Genomic DNA, 22,942 nt, shown 5'->3' on the forward strand with positions numbered 1-22,942 from the left:
TTTGGACATCAGCAGATTCTTCCCCCTTTTTTGTAATAGCTGATCCATGTTGATGTGTGCTGTAGCACAGAGGTTCCCAACTGCCAGTCCGCAGTCTGTTGCTGGGCCATAAACTGCTGGCTGCTGGGCCACGGTGGCAGTCAGAGCTCAAGCCGGCTGTTCCCAGCGGCTCGCCTCCAACAGCCATAGTGGCTCAGGTGGTGGCAGCAGGAGGCACCTCCCTCCCACCTCCCCACTCTGCGTTTGGGGAGGGAGGTGTGTGCACCACCAACAGCCGCTCCCCCTGCCCGTGCGGCTGCTTTTGCCAGCAGCGGCAGGAGGAGGCAGAGCAGATCAGTGCTTCCCTCCCTTCTCCTGTAATGGGGCTCTGTGCTCCTCCCCCATGCTACCCAAAGAGGCATGAAGGAGGAGGGACATTCTCCCTGCCCACACAGCAGTAATAGCCACGCTCCCTAGATGGGGCAGCCTTGCTCTGGAGAGTGCAAGGGTGTGGTGGGGTGGCAGCAAAGGGGTAATGGGTGAGGGAATGGTGGAGTCATGGGGCAAGAGGGTGTTGGAATGGGCTGTAGGGTCAGAGGTTAAAGCAGTGATTCCCAACCTTTCTCCCATGGAGGAACACCTAAAATAATTTTTCATATCCCGAGGAACCCCCTACCTATGAAAATGTTTGCTTGGTCAGAAAAAGTTGACAGCGGGGAGCACAATTCAATTACTGCTAAATTATTGTAAAGAAAATTTATTTGTAAAGAGCTGGTGTGTGTGTGTGTGTGTGTGTGTGTGTGCTTACATTATAAGAAAAAAATGGAGCATTTTTCTTGTCTTTTTTTGTATGATCTAATCTTTTTTTTCCCAAATATCGAAATATCAAATCAAAATAAAGTTTACTTAAACATCAAAATAAAGTCCACATCCAAATTCATGTCATCCACATGCCTACTAACAGTATTATTAGAAACAGGAACTTTGTCGATTTCACTTTCAGCGTCTTTGCCTATCATTGTACTTACTATTATTTTACAAGCAGGCATTATTAGACTTTCAGCAATAGTGTGACACTTCATTTTTGTGCAACTAGCTCAGCTACTAAATTGTTTGCTTCTTGAACCTTTTCACTGATAGTTACCTTCTTCTCAAAAACTTTACATTGTTTTCCTTGTGAATCCAAAAGTCGTTGAAATTAATCAACTGTTTTATTTGACAAGTGGCTATGATTAGTAGTAAAGTGTTGATTTAACTTGGTTGGGGCCATAGCTGTGTGTGTTAGTTTTTTCTTCCCTGCAAACAATGCATAATGGAATGGGGCAATTTTCATCCCCAGTCCATGTAAAACACATGGCCAAGTAACTGTCATTGTAAAGGTGAATTTTTTTTAATATCAGTCACTTCTCTTCCTGTTTCATTCTTACTTGGCTCTGATCATTTTGATTCATTTTCACTGTCCTCTCCTTCACTGATGTGCCTTCTTTTCATATACTTCCACATTTTTTTTTATTTTCAACGGCTGTATGAAAATACTGTTACGTAGGTGAGATTTTAGATACATGAAAACAATCACAGTTTCGGTAAAAACGTTAATTACAAAACTGCACAAGACTACAAAACTAGTTTCCGAAACGTGCACTAGAAAAGACTAGAACTGGGAAGCAGAAGGGCAGGCAGAATACAACTAAATATAACCTTAGATATGAACGGACCAAAACAAAACAAAGAGGCAGTTGGTAGCATACAAAGATTACTCCAGTATTGCCAATTACCAGACAAAAATTCCCGCGATATTTCGAGGAATATTTGGAATTGTTCATGGTATTTCAAAATATTTATGTATTCATTCCACGATTTATTGCGGAACCCCTGACGATGGTTTGCGGAACCCCAGGGTTCCACAGAACCCTGGTTGGGAAACACGGGGTTAAAGGGTCAAAGTGCATGGGGCATAGGAAAGGGGTTCAAAGGGTGTTAGGCAAGGTGGGGAGTAAGGGACTGTGTTGGGGCTAGGCGGATGGCATAATTTTATTTGAGTATTTATTATTTATATAATGAATATGCAAATGAAATGTTGCTGGTCCACCAAAAGTTTGTGAATGGGTTTGCCAGTCTCCGGCATAAAAAAGGTTGGGAACTACTGCTGTAGCATATTGTACATCTTTTCTGCTTTGGTTGTTCTGTTCTTTACTGGGTAATAGAGACCTGGTGACAACATTCTAGAAATTTCCCATCTGTGCTTTCAATCAGGACTTTGGAAATATTGAGAAATATTCTAGGCTGTACACTAGTCCCAGTTTAATCAGTTCTTTGTAAAATCTCCTGCTGAGCTGGATGCGTTCAGTAAAAGTTGTTAGTTATTTATGTCTTTATTAATGGGAGATTTCTTGTTATCCAGGTCATAACACTGGCTGCATGGTTCTTTCTGCATGACTTCCAGCGGGTGGTGGGAACACTGCAGTTCTGAGTTAAATGCCATAGGGTACAGAATGGCCTTTTGGACTTTTCTGTCATTATTGAAGAGCTATTGAGAGTAGAGCGGCAACACAGCAGCTGGTATGGCAGCAACATAGCCTCTTGGAAACTGTAGCAGATTATATTGTATATGTTGGGGAGAAGTAAAGTAAACAGCCTTCTAAAAGGCCATTCTGGAGTTCATTAGTGCAGAGTGGAGCTCCAGCCTGAAAAAAAGCCCTCCTAATGTTTTAGCTTTCTGGTCCTTCCTACTGCAAAGATAAAAAATTGTACAGAATGTCACACTGCATATTTTTGTATTTTCCTTCTGTGATTCATATAGTCTTATGGCCAAATGAGGTCTATTCTTCTGTCCAAATGAGGTCTATTATTTTCTATTGCTGTCATCAATTATGTAACTCACTTGCTGCCAAAGTATTCATTTATTCATTACTGTGTGTTGAAAAATATTTTTTTCCAACACTGTGTCTGTTAGAAATCTGCTTGAGAGATATTGGAGATATCAACTCTTTTCTCTTCACTTTAAATTTTCTCTTCTGGTTTTTCCCCCCCCCATTGCATCACAGGCATGGTGCACACTGTAGTAACAAAAGGTGAGTCTCGCTAGCTGTTTGTCACAACAGTACAGTGTGGATGTATGCCAAGCAAAAGGCAACAATTTGGCAGCTATCTACAGATCTGCTCTTTTCTCTAGCATGGTCCCATATGGCTCCATCTCAGAGCAAATTTCCTTATCTGTTATGTTTGAAAGTTAGTCTTTCAAAAATACCAGCCACAGGTCAGCAACAAATGCTCTGTCTTGTGGCGCATTTCTCTCCCCCTCCCCTATCAAGACAGACTATCTTGCTTTTTCTGATACCTTCCTTTTTGAATTTTTAAAGATTCACTGTTCAAGTGTACTGTTCATTCTATGCAAACTTACTGAGGGTACCAATAATTAGCCCTGAGTTCAAGTAAGCTTTAGAAATACTGTCAAATGAGCTTAGGGAGTGGGAGAAGAAGGTCCCCAATTAAAAATGGGTGGGACAATATAGCAGCTATATCAGGTTGCTTAAAAACACAGACATTTGAAGACCTGCTTAAAAGTTGGATTCATTTTGACCTACCTTCATGTTAGTATTTTTTAGAAAACTTTAATGATCTTTCCAGAAGTACCACCTTCAACAGTAGCTCTCAGCACTATTGGCTAGTATCTCAAACACCTTCAGAAATTCCATCTTTTATAGTCCAATCTCAGGAGTTACCATACATAACAGAACTTTTTCACCCTCCTGCTAGTTTTCTCTGAGGGGCTGATTTAATAGATTGAAGATTTCCTAAAGGCGCAAAAGCATGTTGGTCTAAATTTTCAAGTGGAACTACTGATGTGGCACACAAGGGTGAGAATGCAGTTCCCCCCCACACCATGGTGCCCCAAGTAAGCGTGCTCCGGACAGTGGATTGTACAGCACTGTTCCCTGTAGGACTGTGCTACCGGTAGTAGTTACTGATGTGTAGTATCGTAAGGAAATGCTCCTATAAGATACTGCTATCAGAAGTAGCACAATCCTACAGGTATCAGTTATATGCAGTTTATTGTATAGAACTGCTCCCCGTAGGACTGTGCTACTGGTTGCAGTGACTGATGCATATGATTGTAAGAAACTGCTATTATAAAACACTAATACCAGAACTAGCAAATGCCAATAGACCCAGTGATTGTCATCATGTTTCAGTCTTCTCTCACAGTGCTTCAGCTGAGGTTTAATCAGCACAGAGTAGAGCACAAAAATTACTTCTTGTGTCTTGCTCACAATACTGATGTTTGCTTTTTTTGCAAGAGTTTTACACTGTTGACTCGGATTTAGCTTGTGGTGCAATGCACTTGCAAACCCCTCCCAATGTGTTATCATTCACAACCTTATAAGTACATCCTCTAAGCAGAAGCAACTGGGGGGGGACGGGAGCTGGAGGGCTGGGCAAGGGCCAGGACAATCCCCACCTCTGCTCGTCTTCTGTCCTGCTCTGCTCTTGCCCTACCTCATCCCCACACACACCAGCAGCAGTGGGAAAGTGCAGCAAGGCAGCCCCAACTCTCTTTGCTCCCCTGGCTACATCCCTCTGCTCCTGCCCATGGATTTTGAGGGATTGTGACCACTCAAGCCCCTCCCCCTACCCCATCTTACCTCTGTCTCAAAGCCATTACCTAAAGCAATAGTGAAGATTTTGAACAGAAATGTATGTAGAACTGATCCCTGCAGGACACCACTCATTATGCCCTTCCAACATGACAAAACTACTGATAACTACACCCTGGACACTATTTTCCAACCAGTTTTACACCCACCTTATTGTAGCTGCATCTAGGTTACGTTAGTATATCTTAACTTTAATAGTTATTGATACTATGTCAACCATTCCCTTCCCCCATCCACAAGGCTTGTTACCTTCTCTGTCCTAGACACTCGGGACTAGGGGCCAGGGAGCGGGGGGAGGGAGGAGGTACTAATAAGAGTATTTTAAATCCTCAAAATATGTTACACGCTCCTTCAAACTCTGCATGTTGGATGTTTTACAGTATTCTGTCTCCTGTCTGTATAGCAGTACAGCTAGAGAGAGGCTGTGGGGGGTGTAGCAGTAAGAGCCAATGAATTAGGACAGCTGTACTAAAAAGAACACAGCTGGGAAGCTGCCTTGTGCTCCTACAGAGTGCCCAGAGAGAGGTAATAAAAGCCCCTTTCTGCCCCCCCACCTTTGCACACTCAGCAGGAGGCTCATCCCACTGGGGTAACTGTTACCCCCTCAGCCCTCTGTGTGTGTGGGGCAAACCCCCACACAGGCTGGCAGCATCTCCCCCTGAGCTAAACCCCACCTCCTATTCCACCCCCTTCCTGATTTTTCCCCTCCACCCCTCTTCTGCCTCAGCCTAAAGTGGCTTGATCTCCCAGGCCAGCAAATTTCTGCCCTCTGCTCAGACCCTGCCCCCCCCCTTTCCTTCATTTTGCCCCCTTTCTCCCTTTTCAACTCCTGTAAGATGTAGTGCACAAACGTATACATAGTGTGGGTGAGGTAGAGGGCAGTAACTTCAGCAGAGCTACTGAGCACGCTCTGGATCTGTTTTGAATAAATAAATAAAAGCAGGTTTGAGCAAATAAAAAAGCCCTTCTGCCATGGCCAGCCCCAAAGACTGGTGCCTCATTCCCACTGGGCTAACTGTGTTCATTCCTTTTGCCCTGCCTGTGCTGGGTCCCTGCAACAGTGGAGCTTACCAGCTACTGTTCTCCTCACCAGCACTGATTTTAACTCTGCCTGCAGCTGCTTGATCCCCCTGACCAGTCAGTTTTCACCCTTCTCCTCTGTTTATCCCCCTTTCTCCCTTTTTAACCACCTGTAAAATGTAGTCAACAGAAACTTATACATAGGAAAGGCAGGGGCTTCAGCACAGCAACTGAGCATACTCAGGAACCCTTAATTCTCCCTAAGTAGCACAGCCCTAAAGGGAACAGCTCTGTGCAAGCCACCAGCCCGGGGAAGGCAGGAGCAGCGCACTGACCGAGCCTCAATCCCCATGCTCCAGCCAGCTGGGGCTGATTTCCCTTCCCTCCTCTGGGAGCGAAGCCCAGCCCTGCCCCCAACTGGCTGGAGCATGTGGGAGGGATACTTTCAGCAGAGTGCTGCTCCTGCCTTCCTCTGGCTGGCCGGAGCACACTTTCTTGGGGGACTATGGTGGGATGCATTCACACTCTTCGCACCTCCCTCCCCCCACATGTTTGGGCCTGTCTTGGTCTATTTTGACTTACAGTGCAGCAGAGATGTAACCATTCAGCTGTCTTTGTTTTTCCAAAATCTTTTGTTGACAGTAAATCTGGGTTGCTTATGTCCACATAGGTCAGTAGTACCAAAGGGCACTACTGTCGCATATTTATTGAGTGTCATAGGTGAAATGAGTTGCTTTCACTCTGCTTATTAGCGGACAGTTGTTGCAAATCAAACTAATTGGCCTGCTTGTTGTAATTCTAACCAAAGAAGCCAACGATTGAGATATAGCCGGTCCCCGAGTTGCGAACGGTCGACTTACGACTGTTTGCAGTTACGACCAAAAGTGTCATAAATGGTGGACCCCGAGTTACGAACGCGATCCGCGCTTACGAACAGCGCGGTCACGTGTAACTCAATGGGGTCCGACTTACGAACAAACCGAGTTACGACCAATTGCTTGGTCCGTAACCGGTTCGTAAGTCGGAGACAGGCTGTATATAGAACTTCAGTCTTCCAGGGCTATACAGATAATTATTTAAGGTATAGAGAGAGTAGGTTCCTAACTCTGATTTATCTTCTCCACTACACTAAAGGGGAAAGTCGACTTAAGATACACAACTTCAGCTACGTTAATTACGTAGCTGGAGTCGACTTATCTTAAATCATGTTTTCTCCCTGTCCATACAGCGGGAGGTTGATCGGAGCAAACACTCCTGTCAACTTCCCTCACTTCTTGTGAGGAGGAGGACTACTGGCACTGACAGGAGCACCCTCTAAGTTCAAATTGATAGGTCTGCACTAGACCCACTAATTCAAACTCTGGAAAAACGAATGTGGCAACATCGATCTTCCATGTAGTGTAGACAAGCCCCCAGTGAAGGACCTATATAATTCCATTGACTTCAGTGGATTTATTTTTTATTTTATTGTAAAATGAGAATTAAATCTTAAACAGATATGTGCTCTCTCATTGTGCATGTGCACTCATTTTTTAACAGAAAGAACAGTAGCTTTTTCATGCTGACCCAACAATTGTATATGTATGTGTGGTATGTGCATTCCAAACACATTTGTGTATGAAAATCTGCTAAATCCACATGCAAACAAATGCATTTGTACAATAGGTTTTGTTTCAAAATGTTTTGGACTTGATCCAATGCTCATTGATATCAATAGGAGTCATTACATGTTCTCATCTGAGGGGAAAAAACTGTAAGCGTGTTTGTATAAACACCATAAAATAACATGATTTAATCAATATGAGGGTCCAAATTAATCTCTGTAAACCTAGCAGTTTTAATGGAGTTACCTCAGGAATGGATTTGTTCCCTTACATATGAACACATCTCAGCTACACTGGAAATGAATGTACAGTACATACCTCAAAATCCCAAAGTACAGAAAAATCCATAGCAGTAGCTTGTTCAGCTCTGGGTACTGTTTTTCTAGGTATACTTCCATATGGCATTCCCATCAAGATCTAGGTGAGGTTTATGAAGACATGTTTATAGTATAGCACAGCGCAAATCATCTTTCATTTCTCCATATTATTTTAGAAATGTGAGTGTTTGTCCATCTGTGAGTCCATTTGTTCAAAAACACCTCCTGAACAGTAAGAGCTAGGACCACAAATTTGGCTGGTAGTTTCCTCTTATCATAACTTGAAGCAAGGTCGGGGTTTGGTTGTTCCAGAATGATGGGCTGTGCCTGGAATGGGATTGTTTTTCATGAAATGGAAAAGGAGGGGCCTGGTGGAGGGGGGGAGTTACACTGTGTCATGACCACAGGGAGGCAGCAAGGTGTCCAAGACAGGGACTGGGAGCGGGGGTGGAGAAGGGAACAGCTATCTACTATCTATTTCAGAGAGTTTGTTTGTGTGCCTGTGTATGTCTAGCTCCCAGCTGTGGGACATCCCTTCCCCTGTTGTGCCCACTGCAGGGGCCATGGACAGGCGCTCGTCACCTGGTTGTAAGGTCCTGCAGTGAGAAAAGTTTGGGGTTGTCCTTTCCAGAGCAGTCTGCATACTGAACCCCTCAACCCCAGTCCCACCACAGAACAATGATCTAAATGAAGAAAAAAACGTATTTGAGTTAAGGACGTGAGCAACAATGAGTAAATCTTCTAATTGGTTAAATATTTTCCTTGTAATAAGGTGCAACAGGGCAAAGGGAAGTTTTTAAAATGTGGAACAAATTCACAAACAGGGTTATTAAGCAAAGTTACAACATTCTGATTGCAAGTAGTGATTCAACTTGAAATAGCACATGCATATTTAATGATCCCCATAAATTTCCTAATGCTTCATAGGACTATCACAAGTGCAGAAAAATGCAGGTGTTTCTCGATATGGGCATATTATAGATTATAGCTCTGATTCACCACATTGGTTTAACATTAGTTTAACTTTGGACATGTGAATACTGCCATTGAAATCAAGTTAACTGAACTTAAGCACTTTGCTAAATTGGGATTTGACATAGTGAGAGTGTTTTCTGTTGCCACTTGACCATGTCTTGCAGGAAATTGCTCGGAGAATTGGGCATCAAGATGATAACATGAGGATAGAATAATGCCATAGCATCTTCCAATAGCATTGTGCAGGGCAAGATTTTCAGCAAGGCCAAAATTTATCAATAACCCTTTAAGAGTTGTCTATGAAGAAGTCATAAAGAGTTAAATATTATTTATAAGTAGACTAGAACATTTACCCAGCATTGCTCAGGTTCTTAACTCAATTAATTTTTGTTTTTTGGAAAATAAACTGAAAATATGCATGCTTCATCTAAGTCATTTTTCTGGGGTGGGGTTGGAGATGAGGGATTCAGTATAGAGGCTGGCCCAGCCCTCTCCCACTAGAACAGCTTGAGGCCAGGTGAAAAGTGCCTCTCCATGGCTGCCGCAACTCCAGCAGGCACATCCAGGGCAAGGGTGCATGTCTCCTGGCTAGGTCAGGTCCAGGCACCTGAGCCCCCTATGCTTCCTAGCCAGAATGAGGAATGTAGCAAAATATGCATTTTCCCCTCGCTCCCTGACTAAGGGGAACAGCCAGCAATGTCACCATATGAATTGGAAGTGGGGAAACTTCAGCCCCCCTGCCCTCCCTAAAGGGCACCTCATGGGAGAGGGGGAGGTTTGGGGCTGGGACAGTGCTGGGGGGAAGGGGGAGAGGTGCAGCCCCAGCCAGTCTTTCACCTGCCTGGTGATTCTGTGTATTTTCTGTATGGTTTTGTGAGAAGCAATCCCATTCATGTCACATCCCATTTTCCTGACACAACCAAACCCTGACCTTGCTTTAAGTTATGATAAGAGGAAGCTGTATACTGAACTTGGTGGTCCTAGATCTTACTGTTTAGGAGGAGTTTTTGAACAAAGAGACAGATGGACAAATTCTCTCAGATATATAGTAGACTATAGCCAGTGCACAGCAAAGACTAAATGCCTCATAATTTAGAATACATTTACAGCATGAAGCAGACAGACCATGTCAATTGCTCCCAATGCATTTGTTTTGCAAGGGTTATATACTTAGTTTTAAAGCTATTTATAATTACATGGTATTGCCCAGATCCGCTGCACATGATAATAGTTTAATGCACCATGAATAACATACATCCTGTAGAGACAAAATAGGCCCAGCTACTTCATCATACAGAAATGTACAATTTGTAAAGAAAGAAAATGCCATTGTATCATTCAGTTCTAATGGTTGTGCCTTTCCATGCTTACAGCATACTTTCAATCCAAATAGCTTTTATTTTAGATCAACAACAACATTAAAGAGAGGGAAAAGTGCAATCTCTCTCCGAGACTGCACTGTCTTCCCTCTCTAACAAACTGCATCACACAGGAACAGCTAGCAGTCTTGGTGGATAACCGTGTTAAGAAATGTGTTTGACAGTATCATGTCACTGTGTTTACATTTGGGTATGTACATCCTGGATTGCTTGTGGATATAGAGGGCTATACTTCAAGTCAATACTTCCTGAGTTCTGTTTTTTCACTCTGCCCAAAATTTTCAATAATCTGAGCCTAGTGTTAGGCCCAAATCCATGGGTAGTTACTTAATGGTGGAATTTTTCAAAAGCATTTGTGAAGGGATATTCACCCCCAGGCTTGTCCTGAAAGGGTTAATGCAAACTGAGAAGGGGGCTAATTAATCCAACAGACCACAGCTGGGGGAAATCCATGGCTAGGCAATCCCCTGATTGACTGAGCTGGGCTAGCACTATAAAGGCAGGAAATTGGCAGCAGGATGGGGGTTGATGGGAAAACCTGCAGTTGCTCCTTGGGTGACAGCACGTAGGTTTTGGCTGCTAAACTAGGAGGGGGAACCAGGAAAGTAGCAGAGGGCTCAGGAAAAAGCAGTAAGAACTACAGGGAGAAGGCTGAGATTGCTGGCTAGAAGATACCTGAGCTGGAACCTAGAGCAGAGGGTGAGGCTGGTTTCCCCTGCCAGCCACTGTGGGAGTGGCACTACAAAGCAGTGAATTGGAAGGCTGCTTGAGTCTGTTTGTGATAAGAGACCTTTCAACACCAGAAAGGGCAATGAACTCATGAGCTATCACCAGATACAGTAACACTGAGAGTAACAAAGTACAGTTGGAAGTAACAATATCCCATCAATCTCATTTTTACATACACTAGGCGCAAGATACTACTGTATTTGCATGGATCTGAATGCAAGGTTGGGGCTGAAGCTCTTACCTCTGGAATTATAACCAGTCCAAATATTAAACCAAAAAGGACCAGATTTACTCCATACATCCATCGCAGAAATATGAAATAAGAAGCTACCGAGGAACCAAAGTGACCTTAAAAAAAAAAAAAAAAAAAAAAAAAGGCAAAGGTTGGAATTGTGACTGGGTAAAATTCTCAGTGATCAAGATTAATTGAAGTGACACAAAACAGTACAACAAAATCTTAGTCATGCTTCAGTCTAAATGGAAGTTGCACTTACTCTCCACTTCTTTTATCTTCATTTCCCAAGGTATACACTGTGTCTTAAAATTGTCAAAGTCTCTCTTAAATTTCACCCATTTCTGAAACAAACAAAAAAAAAAGTGTTGCAAATAGAGGTACAAGGTTAGGCTGATCATGGAGAGCAATCTGGGCCTGCTTTATCTGAGTTCCTAACATTAACACTTCACTGAGTTATTAAAATTTGGTAGCAAACTATAAAACCAGAGGGGAGTCTGAACCAAATTTCTGGACTTTCCCATCTCTATCTGAGTCTGACCTTTTTTACTCCTGTAAAGGTCCCTATCAAATTTCTGAATCTAGCAGAACCACCAGCCTCTACAGACCCCTGGGCAAGGTGGGAGAGGGGCAGCTCTGTGCTCACAAAAGAGGTGGAGCCAAGGGTGGAAGGGGCGAGGGTGAGGGTAGCCGGCCCTTAGTGCTGCCCAGAGCACAGCTTGCTGCTATCCTCCACCCTACCTCCTCAGACCTTAGTGCTGCCTGGAGCTCATGTCTCAACATTCCAACAGCAATTTTAAAGGGCCTGGGGCTTCGGCTGCTGCTGTTATCACTAAATTGCTAGGCCACAGGGAAATTTCCCTTTTGCCCCCCACCAGCAAGCCTGCCTGAATCCAAATGCTTCCAAATTCAGGTTCTGCACCCTAAATTTACTAGGCTTCTGGAGGATCAGAGTTAGTGTTGTGATTTAGCCCGTTGGTAGAGGTTGAAGCTGTACACCCAGATCTATGTATGGGCCCATTTCTATTTAAAAGAAGGATCCCTTTGACAAATATCAAGCCTGACTCTTTTCTCACTGAGATCAGTGGCTAAACAGCCATTGACTCCAATGGGAACAGGACACAATCTTTTCTTAATAAGTCTCAAATCCATGGAATTTCCACAACTTAGTTATAGACTCCAGTCTTGCAATGAGAAGTGGCAATTCTCGATGGTCATCTTCCCATTCAGTGGCCCAATTTGTAAACTGACAAAATGTCATTGAAGCTAATGGTACTATGCCTGGAGTTGGCTTTGTCTCCAATCCTTAGTGCAGTCAATACTTTAAAAGCTTTAACCTGTCAGAGAACACACCCAGAGACTCTCATTTTGCCCTGATTTACATGCTCTGCAACCTCCCTTACTGCAGGCCAGCTGCATGCGGTTTCAGTGGGAGTAGAATTTGGCTCATATTCTGCATCATTGTGAACATGAATTTGGCTAGGAACCATGGAAAATGCAGCTATCCAGAGAACTAATATACATATGGGCAGCACTAACTCAGCTTCTGTAATGGTGACTATTTTGCCCAATGTGAGTTTATTGCTTGTAGCAAAAATACACAGTATTACTGACCAAGCAGCCGCTCTTCTATTTATCAAAACTTAAACAGCAAATAGACCTGATGCAGCACTTACCTTTGCCATCATCATCTTGTATGCATAGAATTTTTTCCCCTTTCCCTTTCCCAGTGCTCCTTCAAACTTCTCTACGAAAGCTTGTGCCTCCCTAGTTTAAAAATATAACAGTGATCGTGTTTATATTAAAACACTGAAAGAATCTTCACCAAGATGACACTGGGTGCAGAGAGTGGTGCTCAGTAACTTGTAATGTCTGTGAATTGTGCTATTATCAAAAGGTGGAAGATAGTGAGAATCAGAGACCTGGATTCTGTTCCCAACTTTGTCAAACATTTCATATGTGTATTTTTTTTGAACAAATATCTTAAGGTCCCTCTATTTGAGTCTCTGCGTACATAGGCCTAAGATCACCTAGTTCTCTTTTCAACAGTACTCACATGCTGGATCTTCCTTCCCTAATGATGGGAGACAGTTCTTCCATCTAAATACTTAACAGTGTGTTTGTCAGGAAGGAAGGGAAGATAAGCTTGTAGTTAAAGCACATGCCTGGGAGATAGCAGGTCTAGGTTCTGGTCCTGGATTTCATAAGGTGTGGCTTGGGCCAGTTGCTTGTGGATATTTCCAAAGTTGGATGCCTAAAGTGGGGCTCCCAAATCTGCATTTAGGTACCCTCATGTCAGAAAATGTTGATTTTTTTTCTTTGTTCTGTAGTTTCCCCATCTGTAAAATGGGATTAATAATGGCCTAGTTCACAACAGCTGTGTTTACAAGTCTCAGTTAGCTGATTGTAATGCTCTTTGAGATCCTTGAGTAAACTATTATTATGTACTCCAACCTATTCATTACATATTCTTGTGAAGCCAAGATAATGGAGCAGTTTTGATTAAGGAAATGAAAAAGTGTGTAGATGTGTCCTTCACTCTTGGTGGTTCTTTGCAGCTCTTTTAGGGGACAAAGAGATGAGTGTATAGTCAAACATGATCTCAGGCAACCTCATAGCTGCTACAACATTATAATAGTGTAATAGTCTATGCATTTTTGTAACATATTTCATGCTGAAGATCTCAAAGGCCTTTACAAATAATAAAAGACTGACCCTTCCAGCCCACCAGGCAGATCAAAAATGATTAGCCACCTTTTACAGATGAAGAAATTTAGGTACAGAAAGATGAAGTCACACCTTTGGTCTCTTCCCACGGACAAAGGTCTAGAGAAGCAAAGAGAAGAACCAGGCTTCTATAACTAGCCTGTGGGAATCTAACAGCATGCTATCCATGTGAGAGAGATCATGTGTCTACAGTTTAGGCTGGATCTTCAAAGTGAAAGAAAGGAGCAGCTGAGGGGAGATGCCACAGCTGCTGCCTACTCTGGCAACATGGGTTGCTGAAGCTGTGAATGGCCACTAGGCAAGAGGTCCCCAGACTTTTCTTATTGGATACGCTTTTCAGATCACCCAGCACGCACATTCCCTCTTTCAGATCTACCAGCTGCCTGTTTCCCCCTACCCTTCCCATCACTGATAACTGTGTTCTTCTTAATGCTACCGATCTTTAGCCATCTGTCCATATTTCACTGTGCTGTACAGATATATGGTGCAATGTTACAACTGAAAAAAGTCCACTATGTTCTGAGCTCCGTTAAACTGGACAGCTACTGGACAATTCAATCTGTGCAGCCCAGTGAGTGGAGGTGCGGGCTTAGTACAGGGGTGGCCAGACTGCGGCTTGTGAACCGCATGCGGCTCTTCCCCAAAATTGTGGCTCGTGAAGCCGCTCCTGCACCCCCCCAGTCTCCACCCCCCTACCCCGGCTCGCGCATGTGCACACCAGGTCGGCAATTAAGGTTGGCACCCAAGATGATGGATGTCAACAGGATCCTGATATGGCCAAAAAGCCTAAGCTTGTTTCTTAAAGGGGCAATTTTTTTTGCTCGACAGTTCTGGTGCGGCTCGCGTTTTTTCCGGTGCTGTTTTGGTGCTCTTTGTTAAATGGCTTAGTACATCATCATCTCTGGATTCTCATTGGTACATCCTAAAGTAAATTAACTACTTTATTTTATATGGCAGTTTTCCATGGAGTTTTAAAATTTCACTTGAGTAGCCCATTATGAAAATGAAATAAAATCCACTGTTATACAATTTCTCCCATGTACCCCCCAGAAATGTCTTGTGTACCTCCAGGGGTATATGTACCGCAGTTTAGGAACCTCTGCTCTAGGCAAACACAGGCACTGAACCCATTTCTCCCTGTCACCCTCCAGGAGATTCCTGGCACTTCTTGCAAGGTTATTTTGAGGAGTGAAATTCTCCTTGGAAGTGGACTTTAGGTTTAGTTAAAACCATTCTCTATCTTCATCACCCCTCCCACCTCAGTTATCAAAGGGTAACAAGCCATTCCTTCATTGACATGGATTTTTTGGTCCCCTAGGCAGTCTGACAATTCTCACTGTTGTTCTTTGCATTCACTGTAAACATTTGCATTGCTCATCCATGCAGTGTGGGATGACAGGCAATGTTATGTTTGCTGTAAACAATACCGTATTTTTTCCAAGTCAACCTGCAAGCAGTAATGCTCGAGGAAGTGTAAAGTAACATGGAGACAAGGTGCTCTGATTGCTGGATAGAGTAGGCATGAATGAGAAAAGAAGGGCACAGAGTTCGCTTTAACAAGGAGTCTGAAAGTCATTCTCTGCCTTCAAAAAAGAGCGGAATGATCCCAGGCTGGGTATCAGTTGAACAGATTTTGCTCATCATCTGTTCTCCGGTTACAGAGACTGACAACAGAATCTTGCCTTGCGGCTCTCTTTCTTTAAACCCAACCAGGCTGGCTAAGTTCCTTTGGTTGTTTTCCAAGATGTGGTTCTTGGGTTGATGACAGCAGCAGCAAAATGTAATTTAAAAATGTTATTTACATTAATAATTATTAAACATACATTCAAGTTTCAGTGGTTTCCATCTGAAAAACTATAAATAACTCGGATGCACTGAGCTACCTGAGCAATGCTAGCTTCTTCATCATACGCCAAGGTTTGTTCCTCATGGTAGATATTAGTTTTTTCTTTTCCTCTACCTGTTCCATTAGCCTTGCCAGTTCTTCCTCTGAAAGAGACTCTTCATCAGATGAATTGGAAGCGGAGGAGGAGGAAGAGCTAGGATGAAAGTAGAAAAAAAATCGGGGAAAAATCAGATAACTATTGTAATAAGATGTAGCTGTATATAGCATCTTACGTATTAGAGATTGTGCAGCTTTTTGCAGACCAGCAAGTCAGATATGTGCAGTGTACAATAACTGAACAAAAAATGGAGCAGCTGTTATGTTCTCCACAATAACAGAGAGAATTTTGTATGCCAAATAATATTTGGGAAGGAAGGGATAGCTGATCAGGACTAGAGCTGGTTGGGAATAATTTGATAACGAATGTGTTTGTCTGGCAAATGATCTGTTGGAACATTTTTTTTAATGTTTTGAAATTTCTCAAATGTCCCATTTTAATATTTTCTAAATAATGAGGTCCATATTTTTGGTTCAAAACTCCTTTTCATTTTGAAATGTAAGTTGATTTATGGTAAGTTATTTTTTAAATTGTAGAAATTGAAATAAATCATTTAATATGATCACATCAAAACCTTTTGAATGACCTGATCCAAAGTGATTTTTGGTTCATTTGAAATTTGACTTTGTCCTAATGTGTGATGGGAAATCTTTTTGAAATCTGAAATTTTTGTGCGAAGGAAAAACTCTTATTCAGCCATCTCTACCTAGGGCACTGATTTATTTCTGGCTTTCTCTGAAAAATGCTCCAGGATCTTTAACTTCAATCTTGATATCTGCTAGCGTGAATTCAGATGATTTTTCCCCATTCAGTGCTGGCCTTTAATATCAACACTGCATTTGCTGAGCCCAAACCAAGAGAGAAAACTTGAATGTACACCCTGTCATGATTATGAGGGTTAGCCAGCAGCCTGGGGATTAAGGAGTTAACTACACCTAGCCAGGTGGAGTGACCAGTAGGAATGTAGGTGGGACTTTCAAACTGGGACAAAGGAATTTGGTTTTTTTCCTTTCTCCTTTTGTCTCTCTGGGAGAGTTCTCTGCAGCTACAGAGAGGGTCAAGCATGTCTCTCTCTCTCCAAGACACCATTCTTAATTTTCTGTAAGTAGGGTAAAGTTTAGGTAGTTTCGTTAGGCTTTATTATTTTAAGGGCTGGGTATGGGATCTGATGTCTGGCACTGATTAAAAGAAGTTTTGACTTTTCTTTGTAACTAAGTTCTAAGCCCATGGAGTTTCTCCATGAGTATATTTTGTTACCTTCCCATCTAGTCATTATGCCTGCAACAGGAATATTGTTGTAATAATAAAAGTCTTCTCTTTTCTTTTTATTAACCTGGCATTGGTTACTTGTGTGTCCTAATTTTTATAATAGGGGTGAGATTTCCCAAATGATCTTTCCCCTGATTTCTTTATCAATATTTGGGTGGTGGCAGCAGAAGTTTTATTCCCAAGATCTAGGCTTTTAAGATTTTGGGGGAAGTTTTATACCAAAGCCTGGTAGATAGGCTTTGGGGTACACTTGCTGGCCCGCACTTCTGCATTTATCATGACAGAGTGGGGAAGGAGCCATGACACACCCTTGTAGCCCAAATGTGAGAGTGCTACCAACTAAATTGGCACAGTGATGGGTAGTCAAAATGATCTGGCTTCTTAAGATGCTGAAACCAGGTAGAAGGTTTTGAGCAAATGCTTCAGGTTACAGAATACCAGATAAGACATTGTCTGCCACATTTCAATTATAATAATAGCTTCACCAATGACATAAGTCCACTCAGAACAGTGGCCTAGAGAGAGATGTGTGTACTGTATATAAACACCAGACACACATCAGTCTCAAACCAGCTCCTCAGCTTCTAAATCAGCATAGCTCCAGTGACATCAATGCAATTATGCTGATTTACACTAGCTGAGAATCTGGCATGTGCCTCTTGTCTTGGCCTTCACTTCTAAAATGCTCAGTTCTAGAGCCTTGATGTTGAGTTGTTCTATTGACCGTAGTTGCCTTAAAATCTGTTCAAAGTAAGTGTTGCAAAATCAAACTTTAAATGACTTGTTTTACTAACTTGGGTTTCACTGACATCATGTGAGCTGACACTAATGAACACTTAGTGGAAACAGGTGTCATTCTGGGGATTTAACTATAACTCCAATACAGCCCTGTGGATCTTTTCTTGTTCTTATTGTTGTAAAATGACTCAACCTTCTTTATAAGTATCATATGACCTGTTTGACTGCCAGTGAGGTTCTTACACTTACCTAGGTATGATTGCTGTGAGAAACACTATAGCCAGTCGACACAGGAAAACAAAAAGTAGGAGTGAAGCAGGGAAGGATCAGAACAAAGGAAAATGAAAAGGGGAATAGTCTTGAAAACCTAAGAGATCCATTCTAACGTTTTAGGATTATCAGATATCCAGCCAAAAGAAGTGTGCTATTCTGGCTTACCTTCAGTTGTCTTCCTTAAAAGGACTCTATTCCAATACTTGCACATTAAGAATCCATTACATACTTAATTCTATTATCATATTTAGGCCGTGTCAATCTGATCTTGGTAAAACGAAAAAAAGCAGTCATGTAGCACTTTAAAGACTAACAAGATGGTTTATTAGGTGATGAGCTTTCGTGGGGCAGACCCACTTCTTCAGATCATATTCTGAAAGTGAATTGGCATGACCATTATATAACAGAGGGATACAATGAAAAAAGTAAACAAATTACACACTAATGAATCAGCTACATAGAACAGAACGTGAGGGAAAGGAAGAGACAAGGAAGGAGGAAATTGCTTATTGTAAGAGTCAATTAAGTGGCTAATTTGGAGTTACTATGAATATCAAAAGGTGAGGAGGCTGTCTTTGTAATGTTTAAGGTAATTAATATAGATTATAATTACCTTACACATTACAAAGACAGCCTCCCCACCTTTTGATATTAGCCAGATTAGTCACTTAATTGACTCTTACAGTAAATTACTGTTTGGGGTTTGTTAGATTACCTCTCTGATGGATTTTTCTTCCGTTTCTTATTCTGCTCCTTCTCTTTCTTGTTTGTTTGCTTTTCTTTATTTTCTGCCTCCTTTTGGTCTTTGATAGAAGCCTTTTTATCTCCCTTTTTCTTCCCACTTGCTCCTTCCTCTGCCTCACTTTCCCCATCACTGTCATTCATTTTGTGACTCTTCTTCTTAGCAGTTCTTTTTTGCCTTGGGACTTCAGCATCCTCTTCAAGATCATCTTCTTCCCCATTCTTGTTTTGCTTTTTCCTTTCATGTCCACTGGACTTGGTGGCTTCCTTAGAGCGCTGCTTTCTAGTTGCCTTTTCCTCCTCTTCATCCTCTGCAATTGATGAAAACAAGTATTTTTGGAAACCTTCTATGGTGATGCAATAAGGATTTGTCCATTGTCTAAAAATGCAGGCAGAATGCCTAACCCAAACCCCATGGGGGGGTCTGAACAAGCTCCCATTGACCCTCCCTCCCCACAACCTTTGGATCAGAAGCAGGCCGATGACTGCATTCAGCTTTGACCGGGGCACACAATGTCCATTGATGATTGTGAAACTCGTGTTTGTGCATCAGTAAAGTTGAAAGTGAGAAACTGGTTCCAGATCTTGTCCTTTCAGAGTTATTTGGGACACCAGTGGGGACAAAAAGTGACCTGGCTTCAAGACAGAGCTTGATAAGTTCATACAGAGGATGATATGATGAGACTTCCTACAGTGTCATGTAAACAATCTGTAACTGCTCACAGCAAATCTCCCCAGTGGCCAGTGATGGAGCACTGGATGGGAAGAGCTCTGAGGTAATACAGAGCGCTCTTTGCTAGGTGTCTGGCTAAAGGGTCTTTCCCACATGCTCAGGGTATAACTGATCACCATATTTGTGGTTGGGAAGGATTTTTCCCCCAGGCCAGATTGGCAGAGACCCTGGGGTGTTTTTTGCCTTTCTCTGCAAAACAACGGTGACTTGAAGGTTTAAACTAGTATAAATTGTAGATTCTCTGTATCGTGAATTTTTGAAATCACGATTTGAGGACTTCAGTAATTCAGCCAGGGGGCATGGGTTTATTACAGGAGTGAGTGGGTGAGGTCAGCAATGTACAGGGCATCAAACTAGAATCAGATGATCATGATGTACCTTAAAATCTGAGTACATGACCTTTAAATATGCCAGAATTCTGAAAACACATTGTTTACTCAACTTCTCTTCAAAAATTGCATTGTTAGCCAATAAATCTATGTTACAGATACCCACCCACCCCCATACATACACTTTAATAGGCATTATATGCATGGTACTAATATTGCATATGTTAAATGAGTGCTGGATCATTATGCTAACTGACTTGTATCTTGTTCTTCCCATAATTCTGTTAATCTATGCCAAGTACCCCACAGCACTTCACAAAGCTGAATGTAGGTTTCATATTTCCTAAAGCTAGCAAAACAAAAGATGCATTCATTCTTTGTCCTGGTGCAGGTAAGGATTGTCCTAGTACTTGGAATGTGGGTTCCAAAACAGAAAATGAGAAGGGTACATCATGGTACAAAAGTGAAGTAAAAGCTGGTGGGTGAATTTTGGTTTTGTGTGAATATAAAGCACTTTTATACACAATAAAATATATGACTGCTTTTGAATGCATATTTCTATATAAGATGGAGTTTATACTGTGAAAGCTGCCCCTTTTCCGGCACATCCCTTCTTCCTCATAAAAAAGGGTTCACAGGGATGCCGAAAAAGCGCGTCTGCTCTTCTGAAAAAAATTTCAGAAGAGCAGATGTGTTCCCTAGACTTGGCAGAGTTTTTCCGGGATACCTCTGGTATCCCGGAAAAACTCTGTAGTATAGACATAGCCTTACAGCAGCAGAAGGGAATATGAGGGGGAAGGAGGGCAAGGAAGAAAAACAAAGTGGTAAACAAAACAAAACCCTATAGACATCTGTTTTGCTGTGTGTGTGTGTGTGTGTGTGTGTGTGTGTGTGTATACAGAGAGAGAGAGAGAGAGAGAGCGCCTCCCAAAAGAACCGACAAAGAGAGTTCAAAATATTGACGTTTTTGGTTTAGTTGAAAAACTGGGAAATTATGAAAGCACCAAAAACTTTTCTTAAAAGGTTTCTTGTTTCTAATGGAAAAAAAATGTAACCAGTTCTAGTGGTTTCCCTTCTTCACTGGAAACCAGACTGAGACCTTCAATTGATTTCATAGAGGCCACCAGATAATGATTTTCAGTTATTATTTACCTAAGTGGAATCTGAACTGTGGTTTAGAGGATCTGTCAGTCACCAGAAAACACTTATTACCCCAACAATCCTAGCCCTTAGCAGTGTCTTTTTATTTACTCTACTTGTGAAGATTTTTTTTTACTTAAATCTTGTCTATGGCTTTTCCTGGCTTTTGCCGTAAGTTGCTTGTCTGTCCTAAATCTATCTTGGCGTTACCTATCTCTCCTCATAGTCATAAGTATCAAAGACTCCCTCTTACTGTGACAAGAATGACATAAAAAGCTTGAGTTCGAGAGTAAAAGATGATCAATTTCTAGATGTTTGCATTATCCTATACAGTCACTCACATCACACCACGCACACAACACAGAGCTGCCTGCTATGCTGTGACAAACCAAGGAGAGCTTCACTCTGAGTCCCATTCTCTCTCCAGGATGTAGGGAGAAGGGAGCAGCCAGGTTTAGGAGCATTCTCATGTACAACAACATCCTCCTCATCCAAGTCAACGACCCAGGCAGGAAATCTAACTATGCATGGTAGCGAGGCAAGGTGGGGAAGGTAATATTTTATTAGCCCAACTTCTGTTGGTGAGAGAGAAGTTTTCACTCCACTAAAAGATATTACATCACCCACCTTTTCTCGTTAATAGCCGGAGACCAACAGGGCTACAACAACATTGCACTTAGCAAGGCATAACTCATAAGACCATTATCACTATGTAGCAAATCAAATCACAAAATAAACCTCTGGAGAAAAAAGATCATTCATTGTGTGTTTCCAAATAAGACACCTGCTATTATTCTCCACTCTACCTTCGCTCTCTGAGTCACTTTCCACTTGCCCGTCAATCTCCATTCCCGCTGCAAGACAAAACAAGTTGAATAACTGAATTTGTTGTTGGGATTTTCACATATAGTGTTTTACACTTGTAGTTCTTAAGTACTGGCTGAAGACCACAAGGTGCCCTCTTTAATTATATGCTACTGTGTTTTGGTGCTATGAAATCTTTAATATTGCTTAAGTTTTGCAAGTAAATTAATAAAAGTTCCCCCCAAAAAAGAATAGGAAATGTACTGACACACACAAAGTGTGGCCTGGCCCCTAAGACACATTTTTACAAATATTTGATAAAACTGCTACAAAATTTCAAAACTGAAATGGCTGTTTATTCATACTAACCATCTTCCATGATGACTTGCAGTGCAGATTTCTTTTTCCTCCCCATTTTTTTGCCACAAACACTGTAGCTCCAGTGCTGCGTGCACACCAATTATAAGTAGGTTATTTTCCCTCCTTCAGTGCCCAATTATTTGTCTCCATACTGCTGCACAGTAAAGTGAGCAGTCCATGAAGCTATATCTAGTTCATTTGGATGTCATTTGCATGCTGGACAGCAACTCCAGAGTCTGAACTTGGGAGAAAGGGAGACACACGCACTTGCCAACAATCCAGTCCAAACACTTGCTGCTCTGATCCTTTTTCAGTGTGGAAAGCACCTGTCAGCATTACATTACATCACATTATTTAAACATGAAGGAAAGCCCTTTGATGGATACTCAGTAGTGTCCTATGAAATGCAGACACAAGTCTTGTCCATTTTTTTACCTAAGCTGGTGCACGAAAGCTTTGGGTGTACCTAGTTTCATACTGCAATATCTTTTTCACCTGCATCAATTTATGTAACCCTACTGACAAGGGAGAAACCTCAAATGACCATTTTAACCCTGTCAACACTGTACCTCCTAGGCACACATCTTTGAGTCCTCTATTGTCTTCCATGTACGGTCCTACAGAGGTTATCAAGGATACATCTACACAGCAAGATTGTTTTGAAATAACTAGCATTATTTCAAAATAACTCAGTCCACATTTACACAGCAGGCAGTTATTCTGAAATAACATCAAAATACTGTCAAGCTGGAGGAATTCTTACTCCAACTCCTGTAACTCTCATTGTACAGGGCGTAAGGGAAGTTGGAGGAAGAGTGCTCTATTTCAAAATTACCTGTGTAGACACTCCCAATTTTGAAACAAGCTACGCAATTGACAGCTCAATTTGCATAGCTTATTTCAAGGTAAGCCCTGCTGTGTAGATGCACCCCCAGTCTAGTAACTGAAGCACAGGACTTGGCCATTAAGGATATGTGCACTCTACCAGGTTATTT

The 22,942-nt window shown here is 42.0% G+C and overlaps 1 protein-coding gene across 1 annotated transcript in view; it reads right to left on the reverse strand.

Moving 5' to 3' along the window:
- TMC2 (transmembrane channel like 2) overlaps window positions 1-22,047 on the reverse strand; it is a 62,639-nt gene extending 40,592 nt beyond the window's left edge. The window contains exons 1-8 of the mRNA XM_089776580.1: window positions 21,957-22,047; window positions 21,590-21,637; window positions 18,556-18,892; window positions 15,501-15,656; window positions 12,567-12,657; window positions 11,153-11,234; window positions 10,900-11,006; window positions 7,577-7,675 (exon numbers count right to left, since the gene is read on the reverse strand). Of these exons, the coding sequence (XP_089632706.1) occupies window positions 7,577-7,675; window positions 10,900-11,006; window positions 11,153-11,234; window positions 12,567-12,657; window positions 15,501-15,656; window positions 18,556-18,892; window positions 21,590-21,637; window positions 21,957-22,002 (966 nt within the window). The 5' untranslated portion in view covers window positions 22,003-22,047. The remainder of the gene's footprint in view (window positions 1-7,576; window positions 7,676-10,899; window positions 11,007-11,152; window positions 11,235-12,566; window positions 12,658-15,500; window positions 15,657-18,555; window positions 18,893-21,589; window positions 21,638-21,956) is intronic.
- Between the last annotated feature and the right edge of the window lie 895 nt (window positions 22,048-22,942).

Source organism: Pelodiscus sinensis, chromosome 2 (genome assembly GCF_052426305.1).
Source record: "Pelodiscus sinensis isolate ZL-2025 chromosome 2, ASM5242630v1, whole genome shotgun sequence".
NCBI lineage: Eukaryota > Metazoa > Chordata > Testudines > Trionychidae > Pelodiscus > Pelodiscus sinensis.